Genomic DNA, 15,456 nt, shown 5'->3' with positions numbered 1-15,456 from the left:
AGGATCCATGAGAGGCCAGGCCTAGTCACGTGGTAAGACTCAGAGGAGAGAGTTAGCTTTTTTATTCCTTGTGTTGGGCCAACATTCTTTTGAATAGGTTGGCCATGTGTGCAGTCAGCATGCATATGCATCTTAGGAATTTTGTGCCCTATATATACACACACACACACACACGGCTCCAGGCACCAGCGAAGGAAGCAGGTGCCTGGGGCGGCCAATAGAAAGGGATGGCACTCCGTCCGTTATTGGGGCAGCACGTCCGGGTCTGCAGCGGCAATTCGGCAGCGGGTCCTTCAGTCCCTCTCTTACTTCGGCGGCAGCTCAATCGTTTTTTTTTTTTTTTCCTTTGCCGCTTGGGGCGGCAAAAAAGCTGGAGCCGGCTCTGCATGATTAGATAATGATTTAGAAAATGAGTGACACTGTTGATTAGGAGAGGACATAGCTCCATTTACTAGTGTGTGTATATATATATCTAGAGAGAGAGAGAGAGAGAGATACTATTATCTATATATCTACTAATAAATGGAGCTATGTCCTCTCATACTAATGTCATTCATTTTCTAAATCATTTTATCAAGCATTGATGAGTGGAAAATCTGAAATATTTGACTAGTGTGGAGATTAGCTGTTAATACAAGTTTGTGGGGAAGCATTATCCCTTGTTTTCCCATACAGGACATAACCTTTGGTGGATGTGATTGGTAATTCTTTTTGATGTTCTGACATAAATCCCAGCGGATATAACTATGCTTTTGATGGTGCAGTAAAGAGTCCTTTGACAATGGACTAAACAGTTCAATTTAGATATAAATCAACCATTATTAGTTATGTAAATTAAATGTCAATTGCAACAGAGGATAGCCCCAATTCAGTCAAAGGCAAAATTTTAACTTGGTTTCATTTAGTATTAATAAGAGGAAAATATCTGACATCTGTCTGATTTAGACTCTCATCTCAGAGTTGTTTATGTTAAAGCAGTATCTTAATTTAAATTAATTAATGCTACCTATAAAATTTTACTTAAACACTTTGTAGATGTTAGTCTGCCTAAAAGTTAATGGACCTTTCAAGAAATACAAATTAAGCACTTGAACCTGCAAACCCCTATTCAGACTCAGATGTCCTGCAATCAGAGCTATGACTCAAGTGAACCATGAACCCATCTCTCTTTTATTTTCTCATGTGCAGAGCACTGTAGTCTGAGCAGTAAACATGAAACTAGCATTGGTGAGAGAACCCTCTGTGTCCCCATTGGTGGAGTCCCAGGCTCTTGCAGGTTTGACAGCACTGGCTGAACTGGCTCTGGGGATTACTGAAGAGTAGGAACTACTTATGTGAACAGAGGTTTGCAGTAGTAGGCTCTGTATTAATAAATGCAAGGGCTTTGAGATCCACTGATGAAATGTGCCATATAAAAGCTAGATATTATTACTTTATTTTACAATTCATAATATGAGAGAGACAAACGCAGCTACAACAACTCTGCTAAGAAAATACACAATATGCTAAATTTTAAATTGCTTTATTGAGCATTAAGAAAAAAAGTAGAGTCCAGAAAAAATCCAACTGAATAATTAAATTAGAAGGTAAAGAAATTAGGAAAATTAAGGACGTTTCATGCATTATTTAACACTTCAACCGTATAAAGTTTTCTTAAGACTGTGCACTGAAATAGAGTTTTTTAAAGTTATGCTTAACGACCCAGAAAAGACACTATACAATTGTTACATAAAATAGTAACACTTGCCCTCTGCAGTATTTTAAGCTGTTTTTTGTGCTTTACTTCCTCAGTTCAGCTATCTCTTTTCCTTTCTAACAGTTCACACTTACACAAAATATATCATTCAGTGTTATGATAAAATAAGTACAGAATGTTTTGCTTTTATATTTCCTCTTGGATGTTAAAACTGCCAGCTTAACACTTCTGTTACTACTTATCTCTGAGTCACTGCCCTTGCCAACACTCAAGATAAGACAAGCTTGCATATTCCAAACAAAGAGGCACTTACAGTTCATTCTGGGAATTGTAGTAAAGTGTGCTACCGAACTGTTCATATTCAATTTTATTTTTTAATACATGCATTTGATAATTCACTGTGACAGAGACAAAGATTTTCCTCTTTAAACAAGATTACTTTGAAGAAGAGACAAATATTAAATTATGTAGTTAACCATGGAATGTGTGGATGTATTTACATCTTAATATGCCAGTGTCACATCTGTGCAGTGAAATCCTGGCCCCATTCAGAACAGAACAGAAATTTTACCATTGACATCAATAGAAGCAGAATTAGGCCAATGGTGAGTGGTTTTAAAAATCTTGCCTGTGGTGTCCTGTCAGCCTTTTCCCACTGACTCCGCTGGATACCATGACACCAGGTACACTCCAAAACAGTCTGGAGAGCAATTTGTATCTGAAATGTTTTCAGCTTATATGATTTAAGTGCTGCGGGATGGGACGGTTTGTTTACCTGCAGTGTCCGCAGGTTCGGCCGATCGCAGCTCCCACTGGCCGCAGTTCACTGTTCCAGGCCAATGGGGGCTGCGGGAAGCGGCGGCCAGCACATGCCTCGGCTGACACCGCTTCCCGCAGCCCCCATTGGCCTGGAACAGTGAACCACGGCCAGTGGGAGCTGCGATCGGCCGAACCTGCGAACACTGCAGGTAAACAAACCATCCCGTCCCACCTGGATTTCCCTGATGGGCCGCATGCTAAAGGTTGCCGATCCCAGTATTAGAAAATAGTTTTTCACCACCATTTTAACACATTTATGCCCCATTCACAATGGCATCAAAAACATGCCAACAGAAAGTATTTTTCCAAATGAGACTAAAAATGGTTTCCCTGCTTGTTTTTTGTAGGATAGGTGGGGGCAAAAACAATAAGACAACAAACCAAATCTTGGCCCTACCCTGCTGTGCAGTGGAGCCACCGAGCATGCAAGACCCACTTGGTTTCCTAGCAGCAAAGCTGCAATCAGCTCCTGAGGTGGCAACTCTATGTTTAGGTGAATATTATTGCTCAGGTGAGTGCTAGAGAAGCATATAATTTACATGAGGTACCCAACCTGGAGCTGCTTGGCACTCTGCTTCCAGGGAGTGGAATGTGGTGTAATGGATTCCATTGTAGGATCAGGGTATGTGGGACTTCTGAGCAATAATTAATATTGACTTATAATATATAGGCTACCTTAGTCTTGGGAAAGAGATGGGGAAAATATTGTCCCTATCTCATTTCCATGTACCATCCAACCTGAACAGTGAACAAAGCAGAAGAAATTTGGAGCTCTGATCATTGTGTTTGGCCCAGCTATGCTGGACCTGCATGGGACAAACCTGACCTGTCACCACCTTTTAAGTTCCTCTGACCTTAGGACTGACTGAGAGATGGTTTGGACTCTGGCATAAGCAGGAGCAGCCTCAGGGTTGCTCTAACTGTGCCAGTTGGTGTAATATCTGGAGGTCCCTGGAGCACAGCAGTATGCCAGTTCAGGCTCCTTCCCATGTCAGGACCTCTCTGCTGAGTACTGAAGGGTTGGTGTACCAGGGATTCTCCTTTGCTGGTGGAAATCCTCAAGGGGTGAAGTAAGCCCCTGGAAGGGTACAGAGGGGTCTTAGCAAGGGCTAAGCATCTGGCCCCATTATCTGATCATAACCTTCCTCTGCATTATGGGGCAGCCTTTATCTTTTTGGTATCTCGGCAGGGAGGGGGCTCTGGGTGCTAGCCAAAACAAAGGGTGGTAATGCATTTCCCCGGGGCTCAAGGTTGGGGTTGCCCGGATTCTTAACACGGGGGCGGAGGGGGAATGGTTGGTTTCAGGTGAAATCACACAAGTGGCGGTGACTTTGCCAGGTTTCTGACAGTGCCTAGAGCCCCGCTACGCCCCCGTGGCTCTATTGGCAGTACCCTTCCCCCTTCGCGGATTTACTCTCCGGCTGCTGGGCCCCTTCGTGGGGCTCGTCCCCCCTCTGCAGGCTTGTTGTTGTCACGTGGACGGGGGCGGGCCGGGCTCAGGGGGAGGAGGCGGAAAGTTTGTGCAGCGGCTGGGGCTGGCGGTGACTACAGCGGGCTGGGCGCTGTCTGCTTCTCCCTGCGGCCCCGGGGCATGAGCAGGACCTGTCGTCCGCGCTGAGAGCCGGCAGGTTGCGCCCGGGCGCCGTGGGCGAGAGCGGGGCGGCGGCCCAGGGAGACCCGGCCATGAGCTGCCCGCTCCGCGCTGCCCCAGCCGCCGCGCTGGGCTTGCTGCTGCTGCTGCTCGGCCGCCTGGCGGGGCGCTCGGCCGCCGGAGGCCCCGGCTCCCCCTGGTGCCCGGCTCCGTGCCGCTGCTTCGGGGACCTGCTGGACTGCAGCCGCCTGAAGCTGAGCCGGGTGCCCGAGCGGCTCCCGAAAGGGGTGGTGCAGCTGTGAGTATCCGGCGGGGCGGCAGGGGGGGCTGGGCATGACCGGGGGGGACCTCCAGTTCGCTTCGTTACCGCTCCGGCTCCGGCAGGGTGCGGCGGCGCAGCAGCCCCCGATTCCCCCTCGGGGACTTGTTTCTGGGCTGGATTTGGAGGGTCTGGCCCTACAGCTGCGGGGGGAGGGGAGCTGTCTCCCGCCCTCCACGTCCGTAGTGAGTGGCGTCCCCAGCGCCCCCCCTCTGCAGCCCCTGCCCATCTCACGTCGGCTCAGCCGGGGCATGGGTCACCTAGGGGAGCGTCTCACCCCGCACATGTGACTTCTGCCTTCCTTATCCATCACCCCGCCGGCCTCCTCCCACGCAGTAGTCCTAACTTGGGGGGACGGGACTCGGGACGGGGGGGCATGGTCCCGATCACAAAATTGCCCAAAGGAGAAGGGGTGTGAGGGCCTTTTGTCACTTACAAGGCGCTGCAAGGGGCTGAGTGTTTTAGTGAGGGAGAAAGTTTTTATAGAGACGAATAATGCGGGACTAGAAGCTATTGAAAGTGACTTGTTCTTTCGCAAGTTGGGGCAGAGTCTGGTATCCTGCCAACAGGATGAAATAAAACTGATACTGAACTGAAATCGGGGGGGGGGGTTATATTGGAGGGAGGGCTGGGGAGGAAGAGAGATGCTAAGATTGAATGTCTGTTTCTGTTTTAAGTAAAAAAAAAAGAAAAAGAAAAAAAAACTAGGAAAAAAAACCTTCTCTAAGAAAACTGATTGCTGATAGGCATTGAAAATAATTGGGCCCAGAAAAGTTTCATACTGCTGTTACCAGAAAAACAAAAAGTGCATTCTCGTGATGTTATCTAATGAACATTATTTACAATTACACTATGCTTCACAAAAAGATATCTTTTGTAGGTAGTGTCAAGTTGCCATATTAGCTAGTGTGGGATTTATATCATCTTTCCTATTGATCTTTTTTTTTCTCTAGTAGTTTTAAGAAATGTATTAAGACAGCTTATATCAGTTAATTTAGCAAGACAAACTTGAAGACTACTTAGTAACAAATATTAAAATGTCGTCATATTTAGAATATTTAATTTTAGTAACAAACATTTTTGAACAAATCATAAGATATTGAAATTTCCTAAAAGGAAGAAAAAAATGATACAATCTGGAACCTTTTTTTATATTTCTTAATTTCTTTTCACTCATTTGACTTCTGTATTTTTCTTATTAATTTTCTATTAAATTTCAAAAACAGATAGAGATAAAGACTTTAACGTAAACAGGAAGGCTTTCAATTAGTTTTGACTAATTCTGTTCAATTGCCTCATCTGGAGGTCATGCTTCTTTACTCCTGAAACATGGATGGCTGTATTGACAACATATGGAACTGAACATATGAATGACTTTGGGAGGTGAATATTTCCATGAGTAGTATTGGAAAGAATCTGTGAGAGAAAAGAAACTTAAATTTTCCTTTTGGTTGATATGGTTAAGATGTTTCAATTATATACATATTCAACAATTCATTGTTCTTCCTATTGAATGTTGATCCTTCTGGTTCTTTTGAGTTGTCTCAGTAAGATAAAATAAATCTTTTGACAAAACTTGTTAATATATCAGAAAATTAGCATTCCTTTACCTTAGTGCAGCTAACTTAACGTTTAGATTTAACATTACGACAAACTAAAACTAAGGGGAAAGCATAGAACCTTTAACTGGAACTTACTTCTAAAAGTCATCTTTAAAATATATGTTGTGTTAACATAAATAACCAAATGTGTTGCCTTTTGCATTTATTTTAGTGATAGACTAAAATAAATTAGAGGGTTTTCTGGTTAGCACAATTGGAAGTGTAAATTGTTTTTATGTAAGTTCACATTCCTTTAAAGAAGTGAGAGAAAATAAGTTCCATTTGTATAAATAAATACTGGGCCTGTTGTAAGACATCCTGCTGTGATCACTCATTGGACAGCTGTGTCATTTGGTCTTAAACTCACAGGAGTACATCTTTGTAGGTGTCACCAAACCATGTGGTTTGGCTGCTTTTGTGTAAATGTTTCTTTTATTTGTGTCAGATGCCTTAGAAGTACCCTTGTTTATTTCTTCTTCCCCTTCCCCTTAATAAGAGAGTGCAGAAACATGTGGCATTGTCCTTTACCTCCTCCTGTTTAGTATTTGGAATTTTGACTGCTCAAGGTGCAAGATAATTTTCAGTTTCAGGTAGCCAATAAAGTCTGAGTTAATGTGATGATTGTTACTCCAAACTATTTACTTACACATAGTAATAGATTTTGTGTATTTTGTTGACAAATAGAAGAAAATATATATAATCTTGAAAGGGAGTAATTTAGTTCAAAACCTGCCAAGTCTCCTTAGAAAATATTGTAATATCCATTAGACCTAATTCTCAAGACCTTACTAAGGTAAGAACTCCCTTGTGGTTCGGTGGAAGTTCTTGCTTGAGTTAGAACTTCAGGACTAAGCCCATTTTGAATGGTTTCAGAGTAGCATTTTGAATGTTTTCCTCTCCTCTTCTGTCTCCCTATCCCCCAATGCATCCAAAAAGTCTACTGATATAAAGTAATATCTAGCATTATGAAGTGATGGCTCGGTCCTGTCTCATTCAAGTTCTCACAAAATTAACTGAATGTTGTGCAAAAAATGCTGTATCGGAGCAGGCCTTATACTACATTAAGAAAATGAGCTTCGCTGTCTGAAGGTTGAGTGTTTGCATTCTGTTACTGTGCTGTCAAAGTTGTAGTTGCTCCATTGATACAGAAGCAGCCTCATGAAATGTAGTGTAAATAGGAGATTTTGACCAGCTTTATTAGGGATTTAGAGTAAAGTGCATCATCTTCTTTAGTGCCATCTTCACATAATTTAATGGAAGTCCATTGAAAACTGAAAACTGATAAATATTTGTAATGGCTTTGTATATAAATATCCTTAAAGTTAGATTTCAGTTTACTTCTAGCATATGTGCTTTGAGATTGAAAGACTGTTGCTTTGTTAGAATTAATGTTTCAAAGCCAGAATTGGGGGAGGGAAAGCAAATACTCACCAGTGCTTTCATTATTTTTAAATTCTCATTGGAATTTTAGAATATGTCTTACCAGGTTCACCTAGGAATGCCAAAGCTGTCAATGAGACAGAAGGGAGCATCTAAAAGATGGTTTCAGCTAGTGTTTGTACTGCATTTTTAGTATTTACATTTTATAAATCCTCTAGTTCTTTACCAGAATTGCCAGAAAAAAAACTCCTTATGGTTTTCACAGCTGTTTTTCAATATTTTCCAGACTAAAACTTTAACATAGCAAGCTGATTTATGAGTCACTTTGGATCAGTGTCTTAAAAAGCCAGGCTGTAGCTGTTTTGTTTTTTAGCTTTCCTGATTTCTGCTGAATTAGCAGCTCTAAAGGCCCCAGTGGGATTGATTAAGAAGCTGTTGCTGGATTTGCATTTTAAAATTGCACTTGAGGCTCAGGTTTCTGAGTTCTCTAAGGAAGAAGATGATAATTGCAACTAAGTGTTGTAAATTAAGTTAGGGTCTAAAAGTTGTATTTATATAGTGTGTGGAAGTGGAGAGGTACCACCTCTTCTGTATTAGGCCTTCCCTTTGGTTTTCCATTACATAAATATTAACACTTTAAAGTTGCAGTTCAGCTTTCCAATGAAGAAGCATAGATTGAAAGATTGTTAATGCAAAAGTAACTGAATATGAATAATTTTCTTTCATAAAACAGGTTCTTAAAGGACAGGGTCAAAAAGGCTTGAAACACTGCAGCACATAAGTATTACTGTTCTGTTGCAGTATAAATTTTTAAGTGAAGAGTGAAATATATAGTTTCTGCTGTCTAGTAAGAATTTCTTAAATGTAAATTTGGTGTCTATAAAGTCTCTGAATTTAGTCCCCATTACATCTTTCATGGCTCTTAGAACTCCAGTAGTAAAAGTAACCATAGGAGAGAGTTTCTTTCCCCATTTAATATGATTTTAGTGTGGAGGAGTTACATTTGAGAGGGAGAATCAAAAATGGAAAATATTTTGCAACTGTAGTATTTAGTGTTTCCCACTCCTATTTCTAAGTGGAAATAAAATAAAAAAAAAAACAAAAAAACAGTCCACTTGCACCTCACTTTCTTATCAGTGGGTTTTAATTCAAGGGCGTTAGATTTTTTTTTTTTTTTTTTTTTTTAAGTCTGTATCTTACATTTTTATGCCTAGGGCTCATGAGAAACTATAGATTTAAATTTCACTTAAAATACTTTTTCTAATTGCTAATTTTCTAACTGTAGTTGATTCACATTCAAAAGTTCTGTCTTAACTTATAGTTCACCTGCAAGGAACAAACTTCCCCATAACATTTCTAAAAAAAGATTAACATTGAAACTGTGGCCTTATTAAATGCTTTTTATTTTTATTGTATGTCATGTTAAACAAAAAAATTATACAAGTATGTGTGTTTGAGAGAGAAGGCTCAGAATTGACTGTTTTTGTTGTTGTTACAACAGTTTTTCAAATAGGAGATAAAAGTAAGTGAATCAATGTGGAGTTTCTGGATGTATGTATTTTAAAAAGTAGATACCCACAAATTTTGCATGTGGCATCTGCAGCATTAAAAACACAAATTTTGTTTCAAAACAAAATTTAAGTTGTTACACTCACGGTTGCTTGATAGACTCCAGATGGATGTGAGCTTGAGCTATGAGTGAAAGTGTCTGGCTCCAGTGTGGTGATCATGCACAGCAGTGGTTGTAATTGCAGGATTTTTATAGTTTAAAGACTCTGCCAATTTTTTTTACATGTTATAACTCTAGCAGAACAAATCTACTCACGTCTGTTACTGTCTGGTGGGTCCTTAGGCAAACATGTTTTAAATAAACCTTTTGCAGGGTTTTTAGATGAAATGAAGAAACGCAGGTTTTTAGCAGTGATGTTGAAAGCTCTTAGTTGAAATAATTGCTGATTCCTAATTCTTGTCTAATGATGATGAGCAGTAACATATTAGGCTCTAATAACCATGACTTCATAGAATTTTGACTGTTTATTTGCATACTTCTCATAATCCCTACAGACAGACCAAAGCCAAATATTGAATTAAGTTTGAGGTGGTGGTGGGGAGTCCTTACTAACTCTCTTTTAAAGTAAAAAGTTTAATTCAGATCACTTTTAAAATCTATTTCTTTGTTGTAGGACACTTCTTCAAGATTTGTTTTTGAATGTAAGGGTGAAGATGTCATTAAATATATATGTGCGGTTTTTAAATGTAAAATAAATGGATTTTTCTCAAATCTAGGGTCTGACGGATGGCTACTCTGGATTTTTAAACAGTGAAAGAATTAATCTTCCAGTTTAAGTGTGACCAACCTCATTTACAGGAGAACTCAGTCATGCTAACAAGACTAACATTTGTAGGTTTTTGAAAATGTTAGAACTGAACTGGTTTCCCATCTTCAAGATGAAGCTCCTTAGGTGCTTAGTCCATTTGCTGTCTCTGGACACAGCATACACTGCTCACTCCAAGAGGACACATGTAGAACTTCACTGACATCATTTGCACTTTCTGATTAATAAACCATGCTAACATGAAGCCCTGTGAGGTTCTCAGTCTGGCATGGAAGAGAGCTGAACTTTATGGCACAAGGTTGTTTCCTTAAATACAAGATTTTATGCTGAAGTTCTGAGTAGGATAGAGACTGGCTTTTAAATGTAGGTTGGTTTCAGGCCTATTTGTCTATTTACAGCTGCTGATACTACATATGATCAGTATTAAATTTGTGTACATGAGAATAGGATTCCAAATCAAATGAAAACATCAATTCTGTTTTCATGCTTCCTTGCTGTTGTGTCTAGGCTTTGCAAGTTGTTTTAGATTATTTCGTTAAAAACTATAAATGAAACTAACACATCCTATTCTTTTGAGCCTATATTAAAATTTAAGACTCAAGTGCAGCTCTATCTGTGAATTTCTCTTACAGTAGCCAAGAGGCTACTTTACCTACACTTTTTTTTCTGTATGACATGGTTTCCTTGACAATGTGTAGATATGAAGCTTCCCATGGATGTTAAGACTTTTTCGTGCTATTGCCTTTTTAAAAAACGAAAGGGATTGTTCAGTCACAAAACACCACATACAAACTAAAGGCCTTTCTTTCCAGTTATTAGCAGTGGTCAAAGCATTTAAAATCACCTTCCTTGTTTTCACAAAACAATACTTGAGTGAGTTTCTATTGTAATGTTATTGGTAGCAAAACTATGATGTAGATTTTTATATATTTAGTGATTAATGAGATTGCAGGTTCAGTCTAAATATGTATTATGAGAGCTAGTAAAAATATACCTGATATTTCAAAAGTGACATCTCATTTATTTTTGTAATCTCCTAGGGACTTAAGTCACAACAGATTATCTTCAATCAAGGCCAGTTCCTTGAGTCACCTTCATAGTCTTCGAGAAATGTAAGTGATTTGTGTTTGTTTGGGTATAAAAATAATGTTCTTTTCTGTAAGGATGGCTGACTGAGAGACAAAGGTGTGTGCTCTTATAGTGCTGTGTGCTGCAATAAGTGAGTTTATAATTAACTTTGAATTTTAGGTGGTATTCAGCAATTTAACATATATAGAGTATGCACTCCTTGTTTATATTGCAACAGACTTTCTTTTTTGATCTTGACAGAAAACTGAACAATAATGAATTGGAGACCATACCTAATCTGGGACCAGTCTCTGCAAATATTACTCTTCTGTCCTTGTAAGTAGATTTTTGATGGCGCTCTTTTTAACTGTAAAGATGAAAACAGTAGTGGAAATTTGCATTGATGTTAAAGTTAAAAAAATTGGAAGTTTCTCAGATTGTGGCTGGGAAGTTGCTTATGTGATGTTGCATCAGGTTATTTAAAAATATATATGTGTATGTACACAGACGCTTGAGTGTACACACACAAAATTAAACTTAATCCTAGTAGTTTTTGATGCTTCCCTAAGATATAGACAGACTGTATTAGTATTAATTTGTATTGTGGTAGTGCCTGCAGGCCCCAACCACAATCAGGACTCTGTTGTGCTAGGCACTGTACAAACACTAGTAACTAGCATGCAAAAACTTGTATAATGCAGGCCTTCAAAACAAAAGTTTTTGTATCTTGGGTGAAATTCTGCCGCCTTTTGACGTCTGTGGCAAAACTCCCATTGACTTTAGTGGACCAAGGATTTCACCCCTTAATTTTAGGACACATATATGATATGTAGACTAGGATTCAGAATAAATCATGTGCCAGTAACTTTACTACAGCTTGTTTGGTCTATCGAGTGTGTGGGAGAGAGAATTATTTCCTGTTATTGCAGATGTTACACAAGCTTTTGTTTGGTTTAGTTTGCATGCAATATGTTTATAATGAACCATCATATTACTAAAAGTATGTCACCTGCGATCAAAGGCAGAATTTGTACATTCAGGAAAAGCAGATATCAAGTTAAAATGAAGGGACTCAAAACAGAGATGACTTGATTTTCATTTTAATGGGAAACTTGCATAACACTTGTGTTTTCTTTTCTGTTCATGGCTTTTGATCAGCTTTCATAAAATGTGTGTCTGAGGATACTTAAAATAGTAATGTCTAACTACGTTTTAATTATTTTTTCATAAACTGTCAAATACTTAAATACTAAAACATGGGTATTTAGCTGAGGGGTTTACCAGCAGGATTTTTTAGTGTTAAAGCTAGCATTGTTTAGCCCTACTCTTAATACAAATTGCAAGCTGCCTTTCAGAAGAGGCCTCTGAAGAGTTAAAACAATACAGTACATTTGGGGAAGCTGTTCAATTAATTAAATTGATCACTATTCAATTGCTTACATCTGGTGATTTATAGGGGGTTTGTTTTTACTCTGATCCTAGGTCAGCCAAGTCAGCTGGTGCAGCCGCTGTGTCTGCACTGCTCTGTTTGAATAAGAATTAGGTGACATTTGATACTGATGTGGTTTTTCTACAGATCAAAATCAGAAAAGAATGAAAGAAAAAGCAGATGGTGTCTGACAAATAACTACTGAATTTAAACACACTATCTACTTTCATATTATATTAGTGTTGACGCTTTTTTTTTAGTGACACATCATTCTATAGTTTAATCATTGTATTGAGTCTCAAATATACATTTAACTATTAAGTGCCCTTCTTTTTAAGAGTCTGTTTACCATGAGATTAGAAACCTTTGCATAATAAAGCATTAGAAATCTTTCCTGTCTTGTTTAAAAATGTATGCCAAGTTGAGAATTTGTCCTAAAGCATCCTCAACCCCTTTCCATGGAAATTAAACTCTAGTTCAGAGGAACCTAAAATTATCCTTCTGCAGCTGTGAAAAGAATTTTTTGATAAAATGAATTAATCCAGCCACTGCTGGATATTTGTCCCACACCCATGGATCGCTAGCGTAGTTTACCCACCTGGCCAAACATGGAGAAATCTTTATTGGATTTGATTTGTGCACTGTGTTCTGATTTTTTTTTTTTTTTTAATTATTTTTTATTTTAAAGTACCTCTTAAAAGTGTTTCAGCTGCCATGCACTGAAGGTATTGCTTGGGAGCTGGCTTGTTGCCATTCTGCTTTGAAGCCCATGCCATGCCTATGTATGATGTCAGGAAACTCCTGGCCAAATTAAAGTTACTAATGTTTACCATATACCTTATGACCACTGTGGAGAATCATTGGAATTAGAAATGGAAGAGACCTACTAAGCCATCTAGTGCATTCCACTATCAGTGTAAGACTAATTCTTAGACCATATTATGTAATGCTCAGGTGGAATGGGTAGTCAGAAAAGAAAGCTAGAGAATGGTATTTCATGGTTCAGGGGGAAAAATTCTCTTGCCCCCAAGGTTTTTCCCCCAAAAGACACCTCACAAGCTAGGGATTGTTAAGGGCACAGAGGGTCACAACTTCATTAAATAAACTAGTATGTAAATAAACAGAGGAATGAACATACTCTTTGCAGCAGTGGATGGCTGTAGCTGGTTGGTAGGTCTATAAAAGAATGTACAATATATCATTATCACACATCAGCACATATCAGTCTAATGGCATAATTTTTGTTGTTAGAGATAAAGAAAGAAACGTAATACTGCTTGACTTTTTTTCTCCTCCTAAATTCAGTTTGTAGTGCTGGCAGTTTTGGGAAAAAAACAAAACCAAAAAAAACCCAATCTTGTAAACTGAGCTAATTTGCAAAAAGAACAGGAGTACTTGTGGCACCTTAAAGACTAACAAATTTATTTGAGCATAAGCTTTTGTGGGCTACAGCCTACTTCATCGGATGCATAGAATGGAACACACAGAAGATATTTATACATACAGAGAACACGAAAAGGTGGGAGTAGCCATACCAATTGTAAGAGGCCAATCAACTGAGATGAGCTATCATCAGCAGGAGAGAGAAAAAAACCTTTGAAATGATAATCGAGATGATCCATAGAAGGTGTGAGGATATTTTAACATATTTTAACATGAGGAAGTGGAAGAGAACAATATACAGCAGTATGATGTAACTTTTTAGAGATGGTTTTCAGAGACTGCTTGAAGCAAACTTCTGATGAACTCTGTAGGATCTTAGTTTTCATGGAAAAAGGAGATTGTGAAATCTTCCCAATGCAAACAACTATTGTGTTCCTTAGTCTTGGTTCTGACTCTCAATAGCAGAAAAAAGGGTGTGTGAATTTACTTAAATGGGAGTTATCCTTCTGAAGCTTGATTTGATTACATTTCTTACAAGATGCGCACAAAAGCTAGCTAGCTTGTTCAACAAGTCTTTTAGGAATGCTGCGTAGGGTGCCTTGATACGCTTTTCTTTCCTTGCCAGACTCTAATGGCCCAGGATCTCTCTTCGAAGCAGTGAAAACGTCTCCTCCCTAGCAACTGTTAGTACAGTTCTGGAACCTTACAGTTCTACAGAGTGAATTCCACAGAGGGTATGTCTATATGTACAGTGCTGCAGTGGCGCAGCTGTACTGATACAGTTGCGCCGCTACAGCGCATCTGGAGAAGACACTCGATGCTTACAGGAGAGAGCTCTCCCGTTGGCATAAAAAAACCACCTCTGCGAGCAGCAGAAGCTGTGTCCGGTGGGAGAAGTTCTCCCGCTGACATAGCGCTGTGCACACAAGTGCTTATGTTGGTGTAACTTATGTCGCTCAGGGGGTGGAATATTCACACCACTGAGCGACATAAGTTTTGCTGACCTAGCCTGAGTAACAGATGCTCCCTAAGCTGCAGGGCACGTACAGTTGTAAGGGCTCGATAGGCAATGTAAGTCTTGACTTAACTAACACTGACTCACGTAACTGCTGAAGAATATACTCAAAATGTCTAGTAAATGCCCTTGTGCGGCATAACAGGACGCTACTTGGCACACTGTGATGTTCCTTGAGAAATTCCCAAGGGGGACCTTTTATCAGCAGTAGCACCCCTTTAGCCAAACTGTTTTCAGGTTTGGTTTTTGAAAAAAATGACCATGGTTTAAACCAAAAATGGAACTGACTTGTCTGACCTACTCTTGGTTGTTTCTGACTCTTCAAATTACACATACAATATAATTTATTTTCTGCAGGAGAAAAAATGAGCTCTACATCAATTCAGTCCCTAGTTTCCTGCAAATTTGGGTAATCCAAAACTAAAACATACTTCTAGTCGCTAGAATTTAATTATTAAATATGTAATGTTAACTCAATACAATGTAAACATTTTTGGGTATACTGGATTAACAACTAAATTACCACAAATATTTACACTGGCTATACATAGTAATATAGCCTCATTTATCTATCACTAGAACTAAAATATTTTAGATGTTTCCTTATTTGCATTCCTCAAATGCTTGTAAAGCCAGTTACAACTAACATAGGACTGTTTTTAAAATTTGTGATGGTTTCATGCTACACAATTTTGCAATTCTGAGGAAAAAAGCAAGTTATGTTTTAATTATTGCTGGTTGTTGATCACTTATTTGCTATTTTGTCAAGCTTAGAAGTGAATGCTAAATGCCCCAACAGTTAGGGACATCTTTGAATAA

General features: G+C 39.1%; 1 protein-coding gene across 1 annotated transcript in view; it reads left to right on the top strand.

Moving 5' to 3' along the window:
- Positions 1-4,198: 4,198 nt before the first annotated feature.
- LRIG3 (leucine rich repeats and immunoglobulin like domains 3) overlaps positions 4,199-15,456 on the top strand; it is a 48,484-nt gene continuing 37,226 nt past the window's right edge. The window contains exons 1-3 of the mRNA XM_065405894.1: positions 4,199-4,404; positions 10,783-10,854; positions 11,072-11,146. Coding sequence (XP_065261966.1) covers positions 4,199-4,404; positions 10,783-10,854; positions 11,072-11,146 — 353 coding nt within the window. The remainder of the gene's footprint in view (positions 4,405-10,782; positions 10,855-11,071; positions 11,147-15,456) is intronic.

This window comes from Emys orbicularis, chromosome 1, assembly GCF_028017835.1.
Source record: "Emys orbicularis isolate rEmyOrb1 chromosome 1, rEmyOrb1.hap1, whole genome shotgun sequence".
NCBI classification, from domain to species: domain Eukaryota; kingdom Metazoa; phylum Chordata; order Testudines; family Emydidae; genus Emys; species Emys orbicularis.
This window is presented reverse-complemented; position numbering and strand designations above follow the sequence as displayed.